We start from the raw sequence: 22,238 nt of genomic DNA on the forward strand, positions 1-22,238 counted from the left end.
TAATATTTTCTTTTTTTTCTATGTGACAACTTAAATCAAGGATGGAGTTAATAATTTCCTTTATAAAAGTATTATTTAACGAATAATTGGATTTTAAATGGTTCGAAATTGAAGTATAAGTTAACAAGGATTAAAGAATACAATGTAAGCCTGGACATTACAAAATAAAGATTACATTCCAGTTAATCCATGTCATTTCTTTATAATTAATTTATTGAAAAAAGATCTTAAGTAATCAGAAAAATGATTAAAGCAACAGTTAATGTTCTGTTCACCAGAATGGGTCAATAACGATAAATAAAAAAATTATATAATCACAAGGACGTGAGTAGAGTTAGTATGTAAATAAAATACTATAGAATCAACTTCCGAGATGTATAATTTATTTATATAAACCATTCAAATCCAAGAAGATACTCTCCAGACCTGTAATTATAGTTACAAAAAAAAGTTTAATAATTTGTTCAAATAAATCATTTATCTCCAAAAGCCAAAACACTGGCTGAAAGGATATTCACCTTTTAGAGTTTATCAATCGATTTTAATCTTATCTTCGGAAAATCTCCTTTTTATAGCTGATGAGTAGTTACAACTTCCATTAAATAAATTATTTAAACTACTACTGATTCGTCATCGTGAGAACTTGACACCTTGCAGACAGTGGCTTCCGAATTCATATTTCAACAAAACAATCAGTTTAACATAGTTAGTGCTCAAACAAACAATACACAATGTCAAAAAATACTAGGACTTTCGAATATGAATCGACTCAGTCTCATATTAATTTCTTATCTTTAACAATTAATATGTTTAAAATTCTCGGTTTGGCTCCTTTTACTTTAAGTATTACATCCGATGATCAAAATAAAACCAAGTGGGACTTGAAATTTAATTACTCCTTTATTGGATCAGTTTATAACATTTTTTTAGCTATCTATTTTATAACCATAGCATTTGTCATCATGCCAACGTTGGCGGCTGAATTATCTAAAGAAGAAAAAAAAGTCGAAAACATCTACGAAATTGGACTCACTGCTGCTATTAGCAGTGTTGCTGTTAACTTGATGATAAGTTATTGTTTAAAACAACAATCTATGGTAAAAATAGGAAATAAACTTCTTCAGTATCAATGTGAAGGCCTGAAAAACGTTTGTATACCTCATAATCGACTGAAACATTACGAGTATGAAGAATGTTTCATTTTTGGTGTTCACGTTATAATTGCTATAATACACACAATAACTGAACTGATAGTTGCTCCTGTCAAAGGTGAAATCAACGTAATTATATTTACCATTCCAGTATTTATTTTTGGATGTCTTTTACTGCAGTATTCACTTTTGCTATCATTTATTGAAAAGAAATTTAAAACATTGAATAAATTATTTGTAATGCCTACATTGTCACAAATTGATAGTACAATTGAAATGGGTGATTATGCAATAATCATGAGGAAAAATTTAGCAATAAAAAATTTCAGTGGTCTTCGACAAGCTCATCGAAATCTCTATGAAATTACTCGTGATATCTCTGACTTTTATTCATGGCCTATATTAGTAACATTATCTTATTATTGTTTTGGAATTATATACAGTTGCTACAGGTTTATAGCAGATATAATGAATTATACTGAAACACTTAGAATAGTTAATTCTTGGCTATGGATTATAAGACCCGCCTTTCCAATTATTGTTCTGACGACTAATGTCACCAACATCATTCTCCAGGTATATAAGTACATTTTTTATTTGATAAAATAATTTTTTTGTGTTTAAAAATTGAAAAAATTTTTTTTTTCAACAATTTGTTTTAGATGAGAAAAACGAGTTACGTAATCTACAAAGCAATAATTGAAAATGAAACTCATTCACAAATAAAATACGAAGTGAGCATTAGAATAGATAAAAAGTAAGATATTTGAAATAAAAGTAAAATTTATTTTTATTTGACAGCTCGAACAATTCTCTGTGGAATTATTACATCAACACATCTACTTCAGTGCCTGTGGGTTATTCCCTCTCGACAATAGTCTTTTAAGATCCGTAAGAATGATTTAAATAATACTATAAAAGTCTTCTTTTAAACACAAATAAGTTTAACAATGAAAGATTTTTTTTCTAGATTTTCAGCACAATGATAACGTACATGATAATTCTTTTACAATTCCGGCATAATAATTAAAATTCTATTAGTTGAAGTCTTCAATGCTTGGTTTTTTTTTAAGATAAAATTTTTTAAACTATTTAACGTTTGTTTTTTAAATGGTTATTTATTATAAAATAAATTTACATATAAAAATTGACCATTAGAAAAGTATGTTACGCTATCCTGCACTTGCATTGGCACGTTCTCAATGTTATATTTATATCGAGTACGAGATTTTGTATACTGATATGATTATGATGCAGCGGAATGCCAAGGTAGAGTAAAGGAAACGGATGTTACGAGCAGCCCTTGATGACAGGATTCAGGTAATCCGGTTATTTTAAATTATCAAATGTTCAGGGTTTTGTAATATCATTATTGAAACCTTTTTAATATTTTGTAGGTTTTCATTGATGACACACGTTTTTAAAAATATATGCAAATTAGACCTCAATTATTTGTACATCTTCAAAAAACAAATGTATGACTCTTACTCATTGTCTGAACTTTCCCTACTGACCTACAACCTTTCATTACATCCGGGCATCAACTTAAGCCCGCATAAAGCGTTCAGTCTTTCTCAATACGAAGCAATAACCCAAGAATTATCCGGAAAAAAGAAATAAAAATAAAATTGCTTTGCTGACAAACATTAGAAGACTTTGTTGCAACTCTTACTTGTACAGTTAATGAGTAATTAAACACTTATAGAAGGTAAAACATAATGACATAGGTGTCATTTGTAGGAGTTGTAACTGATGGATAGATCAGTATTCACATCTATATTCAAACAAAATAACTCTGTAATAGAAAGCTGTATTGAATAAGAATAAAAAAAAAAAATACAAGATTGAAGAAGACTCATGAATGATAAGTCTAACTACAACGTATTTTTTTTTGACTACTCTTCAAAGGCAGATTACAACAGAAAATTTATTTTAAGCATCGTCAAGCATGGAAACGAATGCTCAGGTGTATTTGCATTATTCCACATCTTATTCAAAGTTTCACGCATTTTTCGCAATAACTGATGTGAGATCGGACATCTTTCAAAAGGAGTTTCGGTACTAAAATCATGTGGGTATAAAGTGGACTATGAAAGGTATGGAATCATTGAGCAACAATTAGGAAAGACTTCAGTTTACACTGTAAACATTTTGTAATAAGGAGAATATTTTTGTTCAATTCAAATATTTACTCCTATGCATGAAAAAAATAGTTCAATTTATTATCATGTATGCTCAACACATGCTCAATAAGATATATGAACTGTTATCAAAAAATTATATACATATCTATGTACAATAATTATATTTCCATGAAATTATATTATCATTATCTATTGAATGGCTATCTAGCAAACTTATTTCTAATATCCTTGATAATAAAATTAATATTTCCTTCTTAATTGAATAGGTGTTAACGCTACAGTAAATGAAAATGAAACTCTTTGAACTCAATAGACTTAAAACAAAATAAAACAACCTTGAACAATACTTGACTTAAAAATTCATTTTCTTTATTCACTAGAATAATAATAAGACTATCGTTGATTCCACGTAACTTCCGATTTTCAAACCCAGATGATGAAGATCAGTCTCCTGGAGTGAGTGAGAAGGGAAGACATCCAGAGAGTTAGCGGAGCGCACCCACCAGACTACTCATTAAAAATCGTCAGGATGAATAAAAGACCGGGTTGTTTCCTAAATCCACGATTTACCTAGTACAATATTTCGAAAGATGAAAATTAAATATTTATGATATTCAATCGTCGATTTCTCTGCCATCGTCTATACCTGACTAAACAATTCTTCTTCGTCTATGCTAGGTGGTATTTTATCAGTAAGTCATTTATTATAGCTCAAGTAAACACAGGTGTCATGAACAGAAAGTGCGAGGAAAATTGAAAATGATTCCAAGTCGACATAAAAATGAATCAAACATAAAGCTTGATGGGAGAATCCGTGAAATCATTTGAACCTAAACAGGTGTCCCAGTCTTCCACTCTGTGTTGCATTTAATGTTCGGAATGGTTGACTGTGCAGACACTTGCTCACGTTCCACTGGCTCTGTCACGTCATTTCAATCGCCGTCTCGTCATTCTTTTTATTGTGATGCAAAATAAGTGATAAGTTTGATACCTAAAGACTAATAATAAAATTTGTAATCATTACAAACTATTGCCACATATCGTGTTCGAGTTCTACTTATTTTCTTGATCAAATGTGACATTAATACAGAAATATCAATAACTAAATTGATGAGCAAACTAAAGGACCTGGTAAATGATAGCCGGATAACGAAACCTTGCTACGATGCGTGAAAATAAGTGACCCAATTGCGTTTACTAGGCAAACAAAGCTGTTTTACGTAAACCTCACTGACTGTTGGATATTTCTCTTGATTTTCCTAGTTCGAATCCTGAGCTCAAAGAGTGTAGATGTATTAGACTTTTGATGCAGTCTGTCAGTTCTTCAGAAGTGTTGAAAGCAGTTGGAAAAAATAGTGATCAAGTGGTGGAGAACTTTGTATAATTATTTTATCATAGGTGATGACTGTTGACTAATTAGTATATCCTGTTCATCATCGTCTTCTTATTATTTCTTCCTTATTTGTTGCTCTCTATTCACAATAATACGATAATCCACGTGTCACGAGTGTTATGTAACAATAATTAAAACGATGAGTCTCATTCGCATGAGAATGGCGAGACATAAGAAATTCATTCAAAGATCACTTTGACAGGATTCTAATTAGTTTAACAACAAAATTACTTTCACTTTATTAAACATTTAAAGTGTTTTAAATTTATTTAATTAGTGTATATATTGTGTCAAAACAACCATGCCAAATATTGTATTTAAATTAATATCCACTCTCTTGATCATCAACATCAAGTTAGGTGAGTGTCCAATGTGCTTGTTTTTTTTTTCCTACAATCGCGACCTAGTGTAAGTTTAATCTTTGATTCGCTCCGCTGAATAACCACGTGCTCCTACTGTTGCACATGATTGATTTCTCATTGCATTAGTTTTTCTAAAGAAGCTATTTAATTTAATTCATTTCACTTTTTGATTCATAGTCAATTCACAAAATTGTCAAGGATGGGAGAAGGTCGATGGAATGATGCCGGAAAATTATGTACCTGGTGATATTCTTTACAGTAGTGGGAACTCTGATGGAATTATTAACATTTGTTTTGACAGGTACATTGCATACTTACTTCTTTTGATATTCATGTATTCATATTGAAAACAAATAAATAATACCAATAAATATAAAAACATTTTTGTTAACTAAATAGAAAATAATAATCAAGAAAAATATTTTTTAAAGGTGTTTGAAAGCAAATTGTAGTGCATTTTACGTCGATATCGTTCAAAGTACTTGCTCGAAGGTCATGATAAGTAGTGAAGACTTTGTACTGGCACCGAGTTCCATTTTTTTTCATAAAATATGCTTAAAAGAAGGTAACAAAAAATTTTCAACTTAGATAATTTTACGAGGAAATTACGTAAATCTTATCATCTAAAGACTCATCATAGTAATAATGAAATAATTTGTGGGTAATTAGTTCTACAACAGTGCAATATAGACAGACTATGGCAAGTTCAAAGAACCTTGGGTGCAATCCTGATAGACGCTGCAGCTAACTGGTTACCTGATGTGATGACCAGAAGTCAATGTTATCAACAATGTCTAGCAGCAGGCAAGATATAATCTTTTTTATGATACAAAAAAGTTCTAGCCTTTTTTAATCATTGATTATTCTAGGTCCAGCATGTAAGTCTGCTCAATTTCAAACCAGTAAGCCTCTTGCTATTGGTGATGTTAATGGGAAATGTGCTCTTTTATCTATACAAAGAGGAACTAGACCTCAAGCTTACAGAGCTTCTATGTACCGTGATGAATATTTGGAGACTGAGTGCCATAAGTTGTGTAAATATTTAAATCAATAGATTATGAAATGTTAATTAACACTAACTGTTTATTTAAATGATTTTTTAATTTTTAATTTCAGCAAATACTGATTATTGTTCATATGCGGAATTTAAAAATATGACACTACCTTATTCAGATATAAAACTATCAAATTTAAATGAACGACAGGTAATATTGTGAATATTTTTTTATTGTCGATCATTTTTACTGATAAAACTTTATGATTAATCATTAAATAACAGTGCGAGGAAAGATGTAACGCAGCAAATGATGGATTTATATGCCGCGGATTCACTGTGAATTATGAAATACAAGATTCACCTGTTTGCTTATTACATTCTGATGATACAATAAGCGCAGGTGTGAGTTCACTTATAAAAAGAAACAATGTCGTATACCGAGAACGAGAACCTTGTCTTAATCGTAAGTTCATTATTTTTCTAATTTATCCTATAACTTCTTATTGTATCAATTAATTTTATTATTATCTACATTAATTGACTGATTAAGTCAATATCCATCTAACTATTCTATCAAATATTTAGGTGAAGGCTTTGAAACATTTTTTTCTTCTTATTTGAATTTTAATTTTGTTACATTTATCACATATTTTGTAATAAATACCTATGTAATTTTTCAGTAAAAGTCTCTTGTGGCAACACAAGTTTAATTATCGAGTTGAATACACCTGAGCCGTTTGTTGGAAGACTTTATGCCAATAAATATAGCGATACATGTAACGTTCAAGGAAATGGTTCAAATGCGACTATTCTAGAGCTTAAATTACCTAGCAAAGATCAAATAGCAATGGGAAATCTTGATTGTGGAATCCTTCCAGCTTTTGCCATTGATGATGACAATCAGTGAGTTGTCTATTTATTGATTTAATACTCATCAATATTCTCATCATGTTTAATAACTCATTCTTATGACTATAGAACACGAACCGCAGTTTGGGTGACAGTTGTCGTGCAATTCAATCCAATAATTCAACGTCAAGGTGATCAGTCACTCCGAGTTGGATGTACTTTGGATAGTGGAGAAGTTCCTCATCCAAGAAATGTTACTGTTGGCTCAAGTTTTAGTTTTTTGGATGTCGAGTACGTATTTGCTTAGTTTAATTTAATTTAATATCTTATGTGGATGATATTTTTTTATTATTATTTTCATGTAGTGCTGGATTACCACCAGTAACTGGGACAGTATTTAATACAACTGATCCACCTTTAGTTATAATGAAAATCCTCAATAACGACATGAATGAAATTACGTCTGCTGAGCTGGGCCAAAGACTTACTCTAAAAATTGAAATCATTCCACCAAATGGTAAAAAATGATTTAAAAATATTTCTCGCATGGTTTTGTTAAATTAAAAATTTTTTGTAGGTCCTTATGATATCTCAGCAGGGCATCTTGTTGCAAGTAGCGCATCTGGTCAAGATTCTATTCTTCTACTAGATGAAATGGGTTGTCCAACTGATCCTAAAATATTCCCAGGGTTGCATAAAGATCCTACAGATAACAGATCATTAATATCAACTTTCACAGCTTTCAAATTTCCTGAAAGTTACCGTGTTAAGTTTAATGTTATTGTCAGATTTTGCCTGACTTATTGTGAGCCTCCGATTTGTCGAAATGACATAATTTACCTTGCAAAACCTAAGAGAGCAATTACTACAATTAGTGCAATTAATCCAAACTCTACTAATGGAACAATTGATGAATTATCACTTGAATCATTTCTCACTGTGAGAGATGCTAAAGTTGCAGCTGATCCATTGAGAGCAGGAAAAGGACCTGATACTGTTCTCATCGCTGGTGAACGTAAGTATTTTCTTAAATGCATTTGTTAATCTTTATTTTTGTGTATAATGTTATGTAAACATGGTATATAATTTTTTTTAGAATCCATGGACGGTCTACTTTGTGTAAATGCGGCATTAGCTTTAGGTTTATTGATTTTTTGGCTTATAGTCCAAATCCTTTTAACCGTGACTTGCATTTATGTTATTCGAAGATATCGAAAATTAGCGAGAAAAGCTGAAGAAGATAGAGCCGATATCTTAGCAAGACATCTTTATGGAATTCACGGAGGAAATTTCGAAATTGCTCGAAGGGTTCGGTGGGCTGATCATAACGAATCGTCGGCTAGTTAAAATATTTCTATTTTAGCCTGAAGACAATGAGAAGCAGATTACAAAATGCATCATTGATCCCTTATTTGATTCTATGAAAATGCCAAATGAAGATACTTTTCTAGATAAATTTTGTATACATGTAAAACTAAGTACTTAAATAATCTATATATTTTTTTTTAATTTTGTAATTAGAGAGAAAGAGAGATATTTTATTGTTTTGTTTGTAAGAGATATTTCATAACTCTGATAAAGTGTTCATTGTTTTATTAATAGAAAATTTTAAATACTAATAATTGTGTACGTATTTAACCAAAGAAAATTGTGAATAGATTTAATAAATATTCGTAAAAAATTATTAACAACATATAGTTACTAATAGATATCAAAATCAATTCATTAATGATAGATTGGAGTTAACGTTTGTTAGTTATCTTGCAATATTGAAACGGTATATGTTGAAGACTAAACCTTGAACAAAACACTATAATTTTTTCTATCCTTGACTTGGAGTAAGACACTATCCAGTCATGTAATAATTCATAAAAATACATAAATCGGCACTATCATTATTTTTTTTTACTAGTTATTCTTTTTGATTTATCTCATACTTTCCAGGTGTGAAAATTAATTATTGGAAAGAATAGAAACCGTAAAAAATAACTACTATTTTTTCTACTTATAATTAAAAATTCAATTCTCAATACAGAGTTATTGACCCAAAAAACTATTTGCAAAATTCATTTTCTTTTTGTACATTTATTGTTGTCACATACAATATTTTGTAAAAAGGCTTAGTAAAAAAACTACGAATTGATTACATAATTTATTAACTATGCAGTTAAATATTAAATTATAAACAATATTGTATTTAAAAAACATTTTTTTTTGTTTACAGACAAGTTTTTTTTTATCAATAGTAAAAAATTTTTTGTAATGAATTTATAAGAAATTAAATTTTAAATATTACATTAAGATAATTAGTATATCAAAGAAATAAATTATTGCGATTATATTTGTATTCAATGCTACTATTTCAACACTACATTCAGTATAGAGGTACTCTCAAGCTTCATGATTAAAAATATTTCTTATCTCTAACATATATGTTAGTAAAAAGTTTTATTGTATCTATTTCAATGAATTACTTGATTTTTTTATATTTGATTATGTTCTAATTTGTATACATCATGGTATGCATTACGTATCAGTGCATAAGGGAAGCAACTTTCTAATAGATCCATTGTTAGAAAAGGAGACTCTTGAACAATTTGATCTAGTAAAAGATAAATTGATTCCCTATTCCGAGTAGCTTCTTTGTCAACTTCTTGTCCAAGTCGCAAGAGGCTTGATGATGCCAATGCTAAAAACTCCTTCATTCGATCTTCAATATCATTTTGACCACAAATAGTAAATAGAGCTCCAAATATATTGTTTATAGCAGTTGCTACACAATGTATATTATTGGAATGACCTTCTAATGATGCTCGGTAGAAAGAATTCTCATTTCGTGCAAGTTTTGGAATGGACACAGCGATAAAAACCATAAGTAGACAAGAAAGTACATGTTCTTCTTCATCAACTTCAGATTTTTGAGTTCGAAGAGCTGTAGTAAGTGTTGGATCTACTTTACACGTTAATCCTGCAGCAGATGTCATTTCAGAAACCACTCGCATGGGATCTCCAGCTGGTAGATGATGACGAAAATCTAATATTGAGCTTAATAAAAATGGTATACGTTCTTCTAGAACATCTACAAGAGCAGATTGAGCAAGCTGACGAAAACTGAATATAACACCTATGATTGTAACTCTTTGAAGAACATTATCCACATGCTGTAATCTTTTAAATTGATCTTTCATAACTTCAGGTTTGTCAAAATTAGTTCTTAAAGCTATAAGAATCTCTTTGTTGCTTGCAACAAGCTTTTTTAATTCTTGCACTTGACTAGCGATGTGCCACATGAGTGTTTCATTCAACATTTTCATTCCATAAGGTCCAATAAGTTCTGCCAATGCTCGAAGTTCATTGATATCTGAGAATTCTTCTGCATTAAAAGGTATCGCTCCTTCTACAGACAAACTGACAAAAGCTCGTTGATTTGGAGAATAGCAGATATTTCCTGCACTAACTCTTCTTAATAATACTTCAGAATACCATTGTGTGTATAGAGCAGCAATAGTTTTATCTCCATGACTGTCTAGTGCTTGTGTTTGTTGTAGTAAAGCATTGTTGAATACTCGAGTAATATCGATATGAACATAATTCTCTACAGTTTGAAGCACATTCATATATGATCTTACACTAATTAAAAGCTCAGAAGGTTTTGCTATTTCATTAGCTTCTGGATTGAACATAACCATACCAACTAAGGCTCTCGAGAATCGAGTTTCAAGATGTTGATTCAAATACTCTCTTGGTGCGAAAGTGTACTCCCAAACGTTTATAGTAGGACAATAATTAATAGCATAACAAAGTTCTGTCAATGCCATATGTAATTTATCCATTGTTGTGAGTTCTTCTCGAGTTTTTCTGTAGCTCTCGATACCAGGTTTATGGATTTCGTAAATATTTTTCTTATTTTTATCCTTTTTCTTGCGATTTACTACTTGTGAAATCATTTGAGCACAATGTTTCGGCAAAAGTTTATCACTCATATTACACTGATCATCACAAATGGTTGTAATGATATTTTTTGCTTCTTTGGCCATTTCATCAAGAAACATATTAACAACAGAAAGACTTCTCTCACGTATATGATGTCGTTCTTCAGGACAAAGATCATGTGTGCAACTTTGAAAGTGACTGCAAATAAGTGGAAATGCAATAATATATCTATTTTGAGCAGGAAACTCTATACACATATGGAATTGGTCCTCAAAATTTTTATTATAAAAACAAAATATGGATAAATCAGATGTTTCGATCAACATTTCATCAAGATTATCAATCATTTTTGTATGAAATATTACAGTATCCATAAATGCTGCTAATTCACGATTATCCATAAGATTCATGTTACATTTTGTGACTGACATATATGCTTGTAATCTTATCCAGTCAAGTCTTAATGGACGAAAATCAAATAGTTCATTATCTTCCACTTGTTTTACTGTAACATTTGACATCGTTGAGCATAAATCACTGAGAATTGCGCCTTCATCTTCTGGACAAATAGGTAAACTTTGAATGATTTGATGGAGTGCAGGTGCATCAAAGCCAGATAAAAATTGTACATAATAACGTTGAAGAACTTGAGAATACTTTCTAACCAATGCTCGTAATTCTTCACAATGAAATAATAATTCTGGAAGTTGTCTGTCTAACAAATCTTCATTACCACGACCTTTTCCTTTTCCTTGATTGGGAGGATTATCAGCATGTCTCAAAAGCCATAAAATTTCATCTCGTGCGTGAGATAATCCCATAAAAACTAGTAATGCTTTGGGTCCTAAAAGACCTGGTTGATCAGCTAAAATTAATCCTAGTTCTTTTAAAGCTGTTCTCAAAAATTTTCGCCTTTCTCGATGACGATAGCCAGCTTTTTGTATAGCTTGGTTGTAACAATCTTTAATTTCAGATATTCTTTTACCATATCCTTTGATAGTCTCGAAAAAAGATTGAATATATTGATGGATATATATTACCTCATCACGAAAAAGTGGCAAAACCCATCTTGACTCTAAAGCAGTAGTCCATAATTTACTTGATTGTTCTTGATTCAAGAATGAATGGCACAGTGTAAACCCAAGAATGATCCATCTTTCAATTCTGTCCAAACTTAATGTCTCACATGACATTGTATCAGTTGATGCTGCTTTTAATATTTGGCTTGGACTTGCAATTAAACTTAATTTTTGGTCTGCCCTCCATGAGTCAGCTGATAAATTTTTTGCAGGATATACAGTCCATAATGATGTTAATGCATTCCGTAATAATTTTGCATGTGGTATAAATTCTTCACATAATTTCTTCAGTGGAACATCATAGTCCATTATCATTTGGCCTAATCGTGGAAAACTAGGATCAGACTGACTATGAACCATTTCATGTGCTGCGTTAAAAAGACCTAGAACTGCTTTTCGATCTTCTACTTTTGAAAGTAAAATCATCAAGCTGACATATGTAATAACTAGATCTAAATATAACTTGGTAAAATCAAAATTAATTGTAATATCCATATGTACTCCACAGGCATCCATAGTTGTTAATAATTCACAAACATTGTCTTTAAAATCTAATAAATCAACAAATGTGTAATAATACAAAGATAATGACTTGATAATTTCATTTCGTAAATTTGTGATAGCTTGTAATCCTTTTATATCTATATTAGGAAATTTTCTGACTATCAACTTGATCGATGATTCAAGAGTTTTATCAGAAAGAAAAGCTGGCTTGGATTTAGCATCTCCACAAGCTTTTTTGATATTATAAATACGAGTTAACATTCCTATACCTCTGTCATTGAGGATAATTACTTTTTCGGCTAATTTCTGCTGACTAGGAAGAATCGAGCGGGCCATTGTGCTTGACGTAATACAGTAAGATTTAAACTAACAAATTATTTAGACTATATTTCCATTTCATTTCCTTAAAAACACCCAACTAAAATTGACTCCACCCATAGTTCAATACACTCACTTATTACAGTTCAAGTTCTTAAAAATCTCTCATTGTTGTAAAAAATAATAAACGGTGCTTTCTTACTCATAAAAAACAAAATTCGTGAGAATTATCAATGAATATACATACATGTGTTTATATGTATATATATGTATGTACTTATGCACTTATATGCATTTAAAAAGTAAACTTTTTAGAAATAATGACACTTCAAAGTAATAAACCATATACTTTCATTGCAATTGCTCCAATTGCAAAACTGTACTGAATTTACTCTAATAAATTACTATAGTAAAAATGAGCAAAGAATTGACATCGGAATTTGTCGTAAATTATCCGAAGCCTCCCTTCTACTGTCATTTTTTCCCCACCCCTAATTTTTATTTTTATCATATTTTTTAACTCAAATTACTTTGAATACTCTGTGATCATCATTTTTGAATGAACATTTTTTTTGCATGTAATGTATTATTTATTTTATGAAAAGAATCTAAAATATTGGTTTTTTTTCATCAGTTTGAATTCCGGAAACAAATGTTTTGAATTGGAATATCGATTGGAGTTGAAGTTTCGATTAGATAACTTCACTGCGAACAGCTGTTTAATAATTTGGTGGCGCGAAAATACAAAATCAGTACCGACTGATGATTGGCTTTGGCAAGTGTCGCCCACTGCTGATTATAACAATAAACAAATTCTGACAGTTCAGAGATGGAAAAAGCAAACAAGTTCCAAGAAAGTTTTCTAGTGAAAAAAAACTAACGCCATATGTTATTCAGTTTATTTGCTAACTGACAACCACGATAATTGTATTTGTATATTATAACCATACATTGTTGTTAACAATCATTTATTTATTAAGAACATATCAACAAATAAATACTCATTTTATTGATTGTTATTTTGGAAATTTAAATAGATTTTTCAGTAGAAATAAACGTAACGTTTTGTGTTGACTGGATATTTTGATGTTATATAAATTACAGTTAAGTGTGTGATTTAGCTTGATAAATTGGAGCGATTGTTTGATTAATTAGATTGAAACAAAAAAATGTGTTGATTACTTAACAGACACGAAGCAGAAAGTTGTATTGATAAACATGAGAGAAAAACGATTTTAAATGGGTAGCAATTATCGTGTAATTATTTTGTTGTTATTTTGATTGAGTTGGGAGTTGAAGTATCCTTCATTGATTATTTAACGAGCAATAATGTTTGTGAAAGATCCATGCGGAATCGTTTGCATTTTTGTGACGTATGTCGCTGTATTTTACGCAGACTATGTTGTGATACGATGGATTATCCTACATACTATGCAAGATAGGTCAGTATTCTATTATTCAGATATTTGAAAGCTTGATTATTACAAATTTTTATTAATTTATATTGAATGGCTTTCTTGCAGTTTGTGGGGTCCATTTCATGTGATATTCTTCAATACTATACTTCTCCTATTAATGATGTCTCACCTGAAAGCTATCTGCAGTGATCCAGGAGTTGTTCCTTTGCCACAGACAAGGATGGATTTTTCAGATATTCACACAGGTGGTTCAGGGGCTAGCGATGATTGTGAAGAAAGAGATGATTGGAGTGTTTGTACAAGATGTGAAACTTATAGACCCCCTAGAGCTCATCATTGTAGAATTTGTGAGAGATGTATAAGACGAATGGATCATCATTGTCCATGGTAGAAAACAATGATAATTTTCAAATTATATACATGAATACATTTTAAAATCTTTCAAAATAATTTTAAGTCATTGTGAATATTATAGGATTAATAATTGTGTTGGAGAAAGAAATCAAAAGTATTTTATTCAATTCCTCGTTTATGTTGGAATACTAGCTATTTATGCAATTTCTTTGGTCATTGTATCTTGGGTATCTGAGTGTCCAGAATGCAGCACTGATATAACGGTAAAACAAAGCAGGATGTAAGTTGATATCATTGCTCATAAAATGTTAATTTAATCATCGATAATAAGAGGAAATACAATATTTTATTTTTTATATTTTTGTTACAGTCTCCACTCCGTTATCTTGGTACTGGAATCAGCCTTATTCGGAATGTTCGTGGTAGCGATATTAGTAGATCAATTTCAAGCAATCCTCGGTGATGAAACTGCAATAGAGCGTCTACAAGGTGGCCACCATTATCATCATCATAAATCTCGTCGCGCCTTCACTCTTCTTTCTCAAGTATGCGGCAAAAGTCATCCAATTTTTTGGTTGCTTCCTTGTCATAATCCACCACGTTATTCATTTCGTCGAGATGATCGTTTACTTGATCATCAGGTCTAAGCATTTTTCTCATACTTCGCAATTTACCAGTAAATGATCGCATCAGTAATTATTATATTAATTTTAAATGCTTATTGTCAATTAATTTTTTTTATTCTTCCTTGGTTGCTGATCACCGATTTTTGGTCAGTTTAATCTATTTATTTTGCGATTGATCTTTTATTCTTTGAAATCGTGATTATATATATATACATATATATATTTATAAATTTTTTATATTTATTAGCTTTGATAAGATATTTTTCTAAGTATTGAAAAGAAAATTATGAAAGCTTTGTTGTTGTTTAGTAAAATAAAATAATTTTATTCTGTTGTCTGATTTGCATAATGAACGATACAAGAAAAGTATTTACATGAATTTAAATTAAGAATACTTTACATGAGAATGAATTTAGTTTTGATTGTTAAAATTAATTGGATATGGTTTATTTAAGTCTAGTCGAATTTAAACGGAAATTGATATAAAATTCTGTAATACGTAGCTTTTTACCAAATGCATTTTTTTATAATGAAAAACTTACTCAGCATTCATGAGTTGAAAACCAAAAAATATTGAAAATTAAATAATTTATTATTATTTAAACTCCAAACTGTTCATTTTCTTATAACTACGAAAGTTTATAAAAAATAATCAATTGATGAAAAATACTTGTTTTTTCTTCTAATTCTATTTTAAAATACTATATTTCTATGTTAAAATAATGGGAGGTTCATCCGAAGGAGGTAAAACATTTGTTTCTTGAGCTTCAATTACTTTGCTATCGATGATATTTCCATATGCATCTAACTCGTCAATAGAGATCAAAATATTTGAAATAACAGGCATTGACTTTCCAATATTGTCATCCACATCTGTATTAACTTCCAAGGCTGTATTACTGTCATCTTCTCCCTTGTCTTCTACGATCTGTAAATAATCATGAAAATTATGTTGAAATTTATCTTGAGTAAAATAATGAATTGTCCAATTTTTTAACATCATTTACCTCCAGCCTTGGAATTTCGGCATTTGAATCAATTTTTAATTTGTAATCCTTATCAGGAAGGCCTATCTGTTTGTCAGAATCATCAGCATCTTCGTCGAAGCATTCGTATCTTACCATTTGTAATCTATAGCAACCTTCATCATCTCTTGTATATTGAAAACGTTTGTGACCTGTAGGCCACTGTAAGTTATGCGCTTCTATCAAATGCTTTGTGAGTGTATAACTCTTTCTATATTTTATTGGACATTCATGACAGCAATACCATCGAACTTCTGATCTGTGAACTCTTTCAATATGTCTGCAATAAAATAAAGCTAAATAAAATTTATTTCAACAAATCACACAGAGTTTTATTTTATATATTCAATCAATTCTTAATATTACCTGTCAAGTACATAAGCATTCTTGCATGTATAAGTACACCCTTCATTATTACAGAAGAAATTGGGACCATTTGTGTGTACTGTCATATGAGAATCAAGATCCTGTTGAGATTTAGTAGAATGTGAACATAATTGGCAGTGAAATGGTCTTGAAGAAACATGCCTGTATCGAATGTGTTTGGCTAAACTTGCTGGAGATTCACAACTCATATCACATTTATTGCATTTATATTTAAATACATGAAATCTCATATGTTCTCGGAGAATTCTTTCAGTGGGATAGAATTTGGTACAGTAAGAACATTGAAATCCTTGAACTATGAATAAAAATAATTGTAAAATATTGATTATTATGAGAAAAATTTCTAAGGATTCCTAATACTGTATTTTGTTTTTATTATCTTACCTTCGATAGAAATTTGACGACGACAATGATAAAAGAACTTGGTATTTGAGGCAAAAATTGCTCCACAGGTTGGACAGGCAACTACTTTTTCTTTGGTATGACATTTTATGTGATCCTTAAGCTTATGAAAACTTGAAAAATTTCCTTTACATCCCACCCATTCACATTTTACACCTCCTTCAACTTTATTTCCACGTGGGTAATTCTCTAGATGATGGCTAACATGGTACAAAAACAATTGAAAGTTATTAAAAGATTTTAAACATTCTCCCCATTGACAGAGTATCATGGGCGTTGGGTCAAATACATTGGTTGTCATTGATTCACGTTGGCATTTCTAAAAAAAATATATAATAGAAAAAATTGCAATAATCTTTTCCATGAAACTCAATTGATATTTACCGGTAATTTGATTTTTCCTCTGAGATTAGCGCCCAGCACTTTTAATTTAGTATGATAAGAATGATAATTAAGATGTCTAGTGATTTTAGCAGCATTTTCATCTAAATATTCACACCCTTTCCATTGACAAGCGTAAACTTGTTGATCATCAACTGTTTTAATCTCTAGATGTGGTGCATGAAGAGCTACATGACGTGTATAACTATCGAGGGATATGCTCTTAAAATTACAATTTTTCCATTCACACAATAAATTAAGAACTTCATCCTTAGACGACACAGTTATTCGTCTTTTCTTGATACCACCACATTCCGAAACAGAATCAAATTCTGAATCTGTATCAATGCAATCATCTAATTCACAAGTGGCTCCTCTTTCAGAACACAAAGGACTAGATAAAGGGTGCGATTCAGTTTGAGATTTCACCCATAATTGACATCTTTCTTTAATTTCTTCATTTTTTGTTAATTCTCTTGGAGGCGTTGCCATTATGATCCTATTGTTTCAGTCTTTAATTTTTTTTTTAATCAGTACCTAGAACAATAATTAAAATCAATAATCAAATAATATATAATTAATTAATATATATTTAACATTCACAACAATGAAAGAATCTAGAAACGTCAGCTGACAAAGAATGAGTTTAAAAAGCCCGCCTTTTTTATTGATACATGTCAAAAATGATAATTTAGAATATTGAAAACAATCAATATGAATTAAATTACTGAAATAACGATATTAATATTGGTCTTTAATTTTTAAATACCCTCAAATTTAGCTTCTATGTTGGTCGTCTGTTTAGCACTGAGCGATCGCCATGATGATTTTCTATCAACACCACCAATGTTATGCTGTACAATTTTCACTTTTGTATCATAATATTCCAGCAAGTAAGCCTGTAATAAATATCAAACTTATGAATTAATTGATTATTATTAATAAATAAACAATTGACAATACTTGTTTATGTAAAAACAATGATAATATTACGTAAAAATTGGTGTAAACAAATCTTATTACGACTTGTTGCCTGCACGACGCATTCAGGCGATACTGGCGGGATCTTCTCAGCTCGAGGGAGTGGAACTACTCCTACAATTTATGCGTTGTCTTCAGGTATGTATATTAACCATTTAAAAATTATTGTTTGTTTATTTGACTCTATGTTTTCGTTGTTATATGATCTGTATACATCATTTGTATTCCATATAAAATAATTATCCTTTTTGACATTAAATTTAATCATGTTCAAATAGAGTTGAACTTGAAGTAATTATCAGCACATTTTTAGGGTAGTTTCTTACTTTTATTTCAGGCCAAGGAAAATGTGGAGTAGCAGTAATAAGAATTTCTGGAGACAATGCATCAGAAGCATTGAAAAGAATGACAAGTTTATCAAATCCAGAACCAAGGAGAGCTTACTTGAGAAAAATTTATCACCCAGATGATAAAGAAATAATTGATAAAGGATTATGTCTGTGGTTTCCTGGTAAATAATTACTCGATTAAATAAATGAGCAGTAAACTAAATTACATTGTTAAAGCTACATTCATTTTATATAAGTACAAATTACTTAATGATTACCACATTCATTGAATGATAACTTTAATTTCTTTTTAAGGTCCAAATTCATTTACTGGTGAAGATAGTGTAGAGTTTCAAGTGCATGGAGGTTCAGCTATTTTAGAAGCACTGATGTCTGCATTATCGAAGTTAAATTTTCAACCAGCAACACCTGGTGAATTCACTAAACGTGCTTTTTATAATGGAAAATTGGATTTGACTGAAATAGAAGGTTTAGCAGATTTAATACATGCTGAGACTGAACAGCAAAGACGACAAGCATTATTACAGGCTGATGGTAGTCTAAGCAAATTATATAATAATTGGAAAAAAATATTATCAAAGTCTTTAGCAAATATTGAAGCATACATTGATTTTAGTGAAGATGATAATATTGAAGATGGAATTTTAGAAGAATGCAATACTTCCATAATAAATTTATTAGACAATATTTCTCAACATCTTTCTGACGGAAGAAAAGGAGAAATACTGAGGACAGGTGTGAGAACGGCCATTATTGGACAACCTAATGTTGGGAAAAGTAGTTTGTTAAATCATTTAGTTCAAAGAAATGCGGCTATCGTTACTCCCATTGCTGGAACAACTAGAGATATTGTTGAATTGAATGTAAATATTGCTGGATATCCAATTATTCTGGCTGATACTGCTGGTCTTGTTAAAGCAACAGAAGATATTGTCGAACAAGAAGGGATTAGGCGAGCTAAAGTTTATGCCTCAGGGGCAGATTTAATTATTTTAATGATTGATGCCAATGTATATTATCAAAGTAAAATGTCTTTTAGTGATTATGTTCATAATTATATAAAAGTATTGGAAATTGAAGATTTGGTAAAAGGAGATGGAAAGTTAACTGATAATTTTATTATTGTTGTCAACAAAATGGACTTAATTGACGACAAGAGTCTCGAAGATTTGAAGAAATCTGAAGCTATTTTAATTTCATGTGAGCATGAGAAAGGTTTTTCAGATTTAATGGAATCCCTAACAAAAAAATTCCAACATATGTAAGTAAAAACCAATAGTAATATTAAACTTATACAATTATTTATTGTTGGCATAAAAAATAAATTAAATTCTTATTTTTCAGATGTGGAAATCCTTCACGAGAGAATCCAACCATAAGTCAAGCTAGACATAGAGTTCATTTAACAAATTGTGTACAATATTTACAAAATTATTTACAAATTTCTAGTCACAAAAACTACGATATGGTAATTGCTGCTCAACAGATAAGAAATGCGATGCGAGAATTAGGAAAAATTACTGGTCAAATTAGCACTGAAGAGCTTCTAGATATTATTTTTTCGAATTTCTGTATAGGAAAATAAATTACTTTATATTAACTTAAATCTTTAGTTAAATTGAAATAATTCAATATTTTTAAATTTGAATATGTGCGCTTTAACAGCCATATTAGTTCACGTGATCTATGGCCACGTGATATGCGCAGAAATCTACGGAGTGTCTTTCTTTCATAAACAACGGTGAAACGGCGTAAGGTTCGTTGATATTTTAATCCATGAAATTTTAAAGAATCTTTAATTAATTATGATAAAAAACAATTGTATCATCCTAAAAAACTATCGTACAATAGTTTTTTATAAATATTAAAGAAAATGGTTCGATTTTTTTTATGTATCGTTGACATGTACCGTTTAACCTCAATGGTTGTATTGCAGGATGGCACCGAGGTATGAATTGGCTGTAGGCCTTAATAAAGGACATAAAACCACAAAAATTCGCGTTGCGAAGAACCCATCCAAAAAAGAAAAAACAGTTGCTATCAGACCAGCCCGTTTTAAGGGAGTAAGTCTGCTGTACACTTGATATTATTGCCAAAAACATTATGTTGACAATATCTAACATATCATTTGTTTTCCAGCGTCAAACAAAACATAGTAAATTTGTCAGAGATTTAATTCGCGAAGTTACTGGACATGCTCCTTATGAGAAACGAGCAATGGAGTTGTTGAAAGTATCAAAAGATAAGCGTGCTCTCAAGTTCCTGAAACGAAGAGTAAGTACTTGAATGTAAAAAATTAATTCTGTTTTTTTATTTGACGCATGATTTCCTTCCTTTAACTTCCTAACTTTTTTACATTATTATAATATTAACCGTTTCATTCTGGACGTTTATTAATTTTCTTCTATCGATTTTCGTATGCCGCTCTTAACTTCTACTTTTAAATTAATTATGCAAGAAAAATTTAACAAACTCATGTTGCAAAGTGTGATTTAATCACTTCTTTAATTTTAACATGGTAGAAAATAAACCTTAAGTGTTTACGTGCAAAAAATTAATCACTTTAACACGCTAGTAAGTTTAGAATCCAGTGGGTCGTTGTACTGACATTGTTTTTTTACTCCTAACCATCACTTCCTGCTTTTTTGTTATTCGTACTTATTCTCCAGTGTTTTATCCTTTTGTTGTTCTTTATTTTAAAAATGTTACCTTAAAATAAAAAAAATAAGCCAATAAATCATTTGTAGCTGGGCACACACATCCGTGCAAAAAGGAAGCGTGAGGAATTGGGTAACATTCTTGTCCAAATCAGGAAGGCTGGTCACCATTAAGTGATGTTTTAATTTTTACTATCTGTAAGATTAAAAATAAATTCATATTTCGTCAATCAACGTCTGTAAATATTTTATCAATGCACAAGGAATCCATTCCATTCGATTAATTCGCAGGAACATGTAGCTAATCTTATTATTGTGTGCAATCTTTTATTGACCAGTTGCTCCAACATAAATAGTTAACATTTGGACGAAAAGGATCTTAATTTTGTTGAAAGTATGATGATCATGAACGTTGCTAATCCAAACCAGGTTCTATGCAGCTGTTAATTTAATGTAAAATTATTTTAAAGCAATTCTTAAACAGCAAATGTTATCCCTAGAAACTACTCATTGGATTGTAAATACAACAGAGTAAAGTTTAACTGAAAATAACATTTGCTATTGCGTGTAGACTACATTACTTCCAGAGAATAAATACATTACAACACGAGTACAATACCTTTTACTTAGTTGCTTTTGAAACTTAGAAGATATTTTTCCGCAGATAAAATATTTAAGTGAACTAGTTCATAAAGATATTAATGTTAGACTAAATAAATTTTAAAGAATAAGATTAGATTTTTTTAAATGCCATTTTTAGATTAATTTGATATAAATCTATCATGCAATAACATCATTAAAAGATTGAAATAGGTTAAATTTATTATATATATAAGCATATTTACAACTTTATTTATGCTTCACACAAATCGTCATCAAGACAAGTATTGAAGCTTTTATACACAGTAGATAGAGGTGTATCTCAAC

General features: G+C 30.3%; 7 protein-coding genes across 8 annotated transcripts; 5 read left to right on the forward strand and 2 right to left on the reverse strand.

Moving 5' to 3' along the window:
* The first annotated feature begins 962 nt into the window (after positions 1-962).
* Positions 963-2,207, forward strand: LOC118069705 (putative gustatory receptor 28b). Its single transcript, XM_035087997.1, has 5 exons — positions 963-1,330; positions 1,418-1,727; positions 1,814-1,885; positions 1,953-2,042; positions 2,122-2,207. Exons 1-5 carry the CDS (start codon positions 963-965, stop codon positions 2,179-2,181), a joined length of 900 nt encoding a protein of 299 aa, XP_034943888.1. The 3' UTR covers positions 2,182-2,207.
* Positions 2,208-4,211: 2,004 nt separating this feature from the next.
* On the forward strand, positions 4,212-8,855 carry LOC118069723 (uncharacterized). The gene is made up of 12 exons (XM_035088017.1): positions 4,212-5,047; positions 5,228-5,351; positions 5,482-5,615; positions 5,720-5,854; positions 5,920-6,084; positions 6,167-6,255; positions 6,330-6,510; positions 6,728-6,950; positions 7,026-7,187; positions 7,262-7,413; positions 7,474-7,911; positions 7,993-8,855. The coding sequence occupies exons 1-12, from the start codon at positions 4,990-4,992 to the stop codon at positions 8,241-8,243; spliced, it is 2,112 nt and encodes a 703-aa protein (XP_034943908.1). The 5' UTR covers positions 4,212-4,989; the 3' UTR covers positions 8,244-8,855.
* Positions 8,856-9,123: 268 nt separating this feature from the next.
* On the reverse strand, positions 9,124-13,094 carry Hem (Nck associated protein 1 Hem). Its single transcript, XM_035088039.1, has one exon. The coding sequence runs from the start codon at positions 12,746-12,748 to the stop codon at positions 9,380-9,382; it is 3,369 nt and encodes a 1,122-aa protein (XP_034943930.1). The 5' UTR covers positions 12,749-13,094; the 3' UTR covers positions 9,124-9,379.
* A 441-nt stretch (positions 13,095-13,535) lies between these two features.
* Dnz1 (DNZDHHC/NEW1 zinc finger protein 11) lies at positions 13,536-15,320 on the forward strand. The gene is made up of 4 exons (XM_035088009.1): positions 13,536-14,172; positions 14,254-14,535; positions 14,624-14,782; positions 14,873-15,320. Exons 1-4 carry the CDS (start codon positions 14,060-14,062, stop codon positions 15,147-15,149), a joined length of 831 nt encoding a protein of 276 aa, XP_034943900.1. The 5' UTR covers positions 13,536-14,059; the 3' UTR covers positions 15,150-15,320.
* Positions 15,321-15,567: 247 nt separating this feature from the next.
* Positions 15,568-18,397, reverse strand: Hinfp (Histone H4 transcription factor). Of its 2 annotated transcripts, none has more exons than XM_035088035.1 (7): positions 18,317-18,397; positions 18,093-18,222; positions 17,327-17,860; positions 16,925-17,261; positions 16,520-16,835; positions 16,136-16,433; positions 15,568-16,056 (listed from the first exon to the last, which is right to left on the reverse strand). In XM_035088035.1, exons 3-7 carry the CDS (start codon positions 17,813-17,815, stop codon positions 15,838-15,840), a joined length of 1,659 nt encoding a protein of 552 aa, XP_034943926.1. In that variant the 5' UTR covers positions 17,816-17,860; positions 18,093-18,222; positions 18,317-18,397; the 3' UTR covers positions 15,568-15,837. The 2 variants fall into 2 exon arrangements, with proteins under 2 accessions (XP_034943926.1, XP_034943927.1); XM_035088036.1 differs by having other exon boundaries at positions 18,287-18,368.
* Positions 18,171-20,260, forward strand: LOC118069736 (tRNA modification GTPase GTPBP3, mitochondrial). Its single transcript, XM_035088037.1, has 4 exons — positions 18,171-18,442; positions 18,642-18,815; positions 18,949-19,915; positions 19,999-20,260. Exons 1-4 carry the CDS (start codon positions 18,304-18,306, stop codon positions 20,237-20,239), a joined length of 1,521 nt encoding a protein of 506 aa, XP_034943928.1. The 5' UTR covers positions 18,171-18,303; the 3' UTR covers positions 20,240-20,260.
* A 10-nt stretch (positions 20,261-20,270) lies between these two features.
* RpL36 (ribosomal protein L36) lies at positions 20,271-21,545 on the forward strand. The gene is made up of 4 exons (XM_035088038.1): positions 20,271-20,410; positions 20,591-20,717; positions 20,794-20,928; positions 21,402-21,545. Exons 2-4 carry the CDS (start codon positions 20,592-20,594, stop codon positions 21,483-21,485), a joined length of 345 nt encoding a protein of 114 aa, XP_034943929.1. The 5' UTR covers positions 20,271-20,410; position 20,591; the 3' UTR covers positions 21,486-21,545.
* Positions 21,546-22,238: the final 693 nt, after the last annotated feature.

The sequence above is a fragment of the Chelonus insularis genome, unplaced genomic scaffold (genome assembly GCF_013357705.1).
Source record: "Chelonus insularis isolate UGA/USDA-ARS -01 unplaced genomic scaffold, ASM1335770v1 contig_42_pilon, whole genome shotgun sequence".
Lineage (NCBI taxonomy): Eukaryota > Metazoa > Arthropoda > Insecta > Hymenoptera > Braconidae > Chelonus > Chelonus insularis.

Excerpts from the sequence above, each read along its gene's own strand:
- LOC118069736 (XM_035088037.1), top strand. The coding sequence starts at position 18,304 with ATGATAATATTACGTAAAAATTGGTGTAAACAAATCTTATTACGACTT. Across the intron at positions 18,816-18,948 it reads ATTATGTCTGTGGTTTCCTG|GTCCAAATTCATTTACTGGT; the intron begins GTAAATAATTAC and ends TTTCTTTTTAAG. Across the intron at positions 19,916-19,998 it reads ACAAAAAAATTCCAACATAT|ATGTGGAAATCCTTCACGAG; the intron begins GTAAGTAAAAAC and ends CTTATTTTTCAG.
- Hinfp (XM_035088035.1), bottom strand. The coding sequence starts at position 17,815 with ATGGCAACGCCTCCAAGAGAATTAACAAAAAATGAAGAAATTAAAGAA. Across the intron at positions 16,434-16,519 it reads AATGCTTATGTACTTGACAG|ACATATTGAAAGAGTTCACA; the intron begins GTAATATTAAGA and ends ATTTTATTGCAG. Across the intron at positions 16,057-16,135 it reads CCGAAATTCCAAGGCTGGAG|ATCGTAGAAGACAAGGGAGA; the intron begins GTAAATGATGTT and ends GATTATTTACAG.
- LOC118069705 (XM_035087997.1), top strand. The coding sequence starts at position 963 with ATGCCAACGTTGGCGGCTGAATTATCTAAAGAAGAAAAAAAAGTCGAA. Across the intron at positions 1,331-1,417 it reads TTTGGATGTCTTTTACTGCA|TACAATTGAAATGGGTGATT; the intron begins GTATTCACTTTT and ends ACAAATTGATAG. Across the intron at positions 2,043-2,121 it reads ACAATAGTCTTTTAAGATCC|ATTTTCAGCACAATGATAAC; the intron begins GTAAGAATGATT and ends TTTTTTTTCTAG.
- Dnz1 (XM_035088009.1), top strand. The coding sequence starts at position 14,060 with ATGTTTGTGAAAGATCCATGCGGAATCGTTTGCATTTTTGTGACGTAT. Across the intron at positions 14,173-14,253 it reads CTACATACTATGCAAGATAG|TTTGTGGGGTCCATTTCATG; the intron begins GTCAGTATTCTA and ends GCTTTCTTGCAG. Across the intron at positions 14,536-14,623 it reads ATGGATCATCATTGTCCATG|GATTAATAATTGTGTTGGAG; the intron begins GTAGAAAACAAT and ends TGAATATTATAG.
- LOC118069723 (XM_035088017.1), top strand. The coding sequence starts at position 4,990 with ATGCCAAATATTGTATTTAAATTAATATCCACTCTCTTGATCATCAAC. Across the intron at positions 5,616-5,719 it reads TAAAATATGCTTAAAAGAAG|TTCTACAACAGTGCAATATA; the intron begins GTAACAAAAAAT and ends GTGGGTAATTAG. Across the intron at positions 6,085-6,166 it reads GACTGAGTGCCATAAGTTGT|CAAATACTGATTATTGTTCA; the intron begins GTAAATATTTAA and ends TTTTAATTTCAG.
- RpL36 (XM_035088038.1), top strand. The coding sequence starts at position 20,592 with ATGGCACCGAGGTATGAATTGGCTGTAGGCCTTAATAAAGGACATAAA. Across the intron at positions 20,718-20,793 it reads GACCAGCCCGTTTTAAGGGA|CGTCAAACAAAACATAGTAA; the intron begins GTAAGTCTGCTG and ends TTTGTTTTCCAG. Across the intron at positions 20,929-21,401 it reads TCAAGTTCCTGAAACGAAGA|CTGGGCACACACATCCGTGC; the intron begins GTAAGTACTTGA and ends AATCATTTGTAG.
- Hem (XM_035088039.1), bottom strand. The coding sequence starts at position 12,748 with ATGGCCCGCTCGATTCTTCCTAGTCAGCAGAAATTAGCCGAAAAAGTA.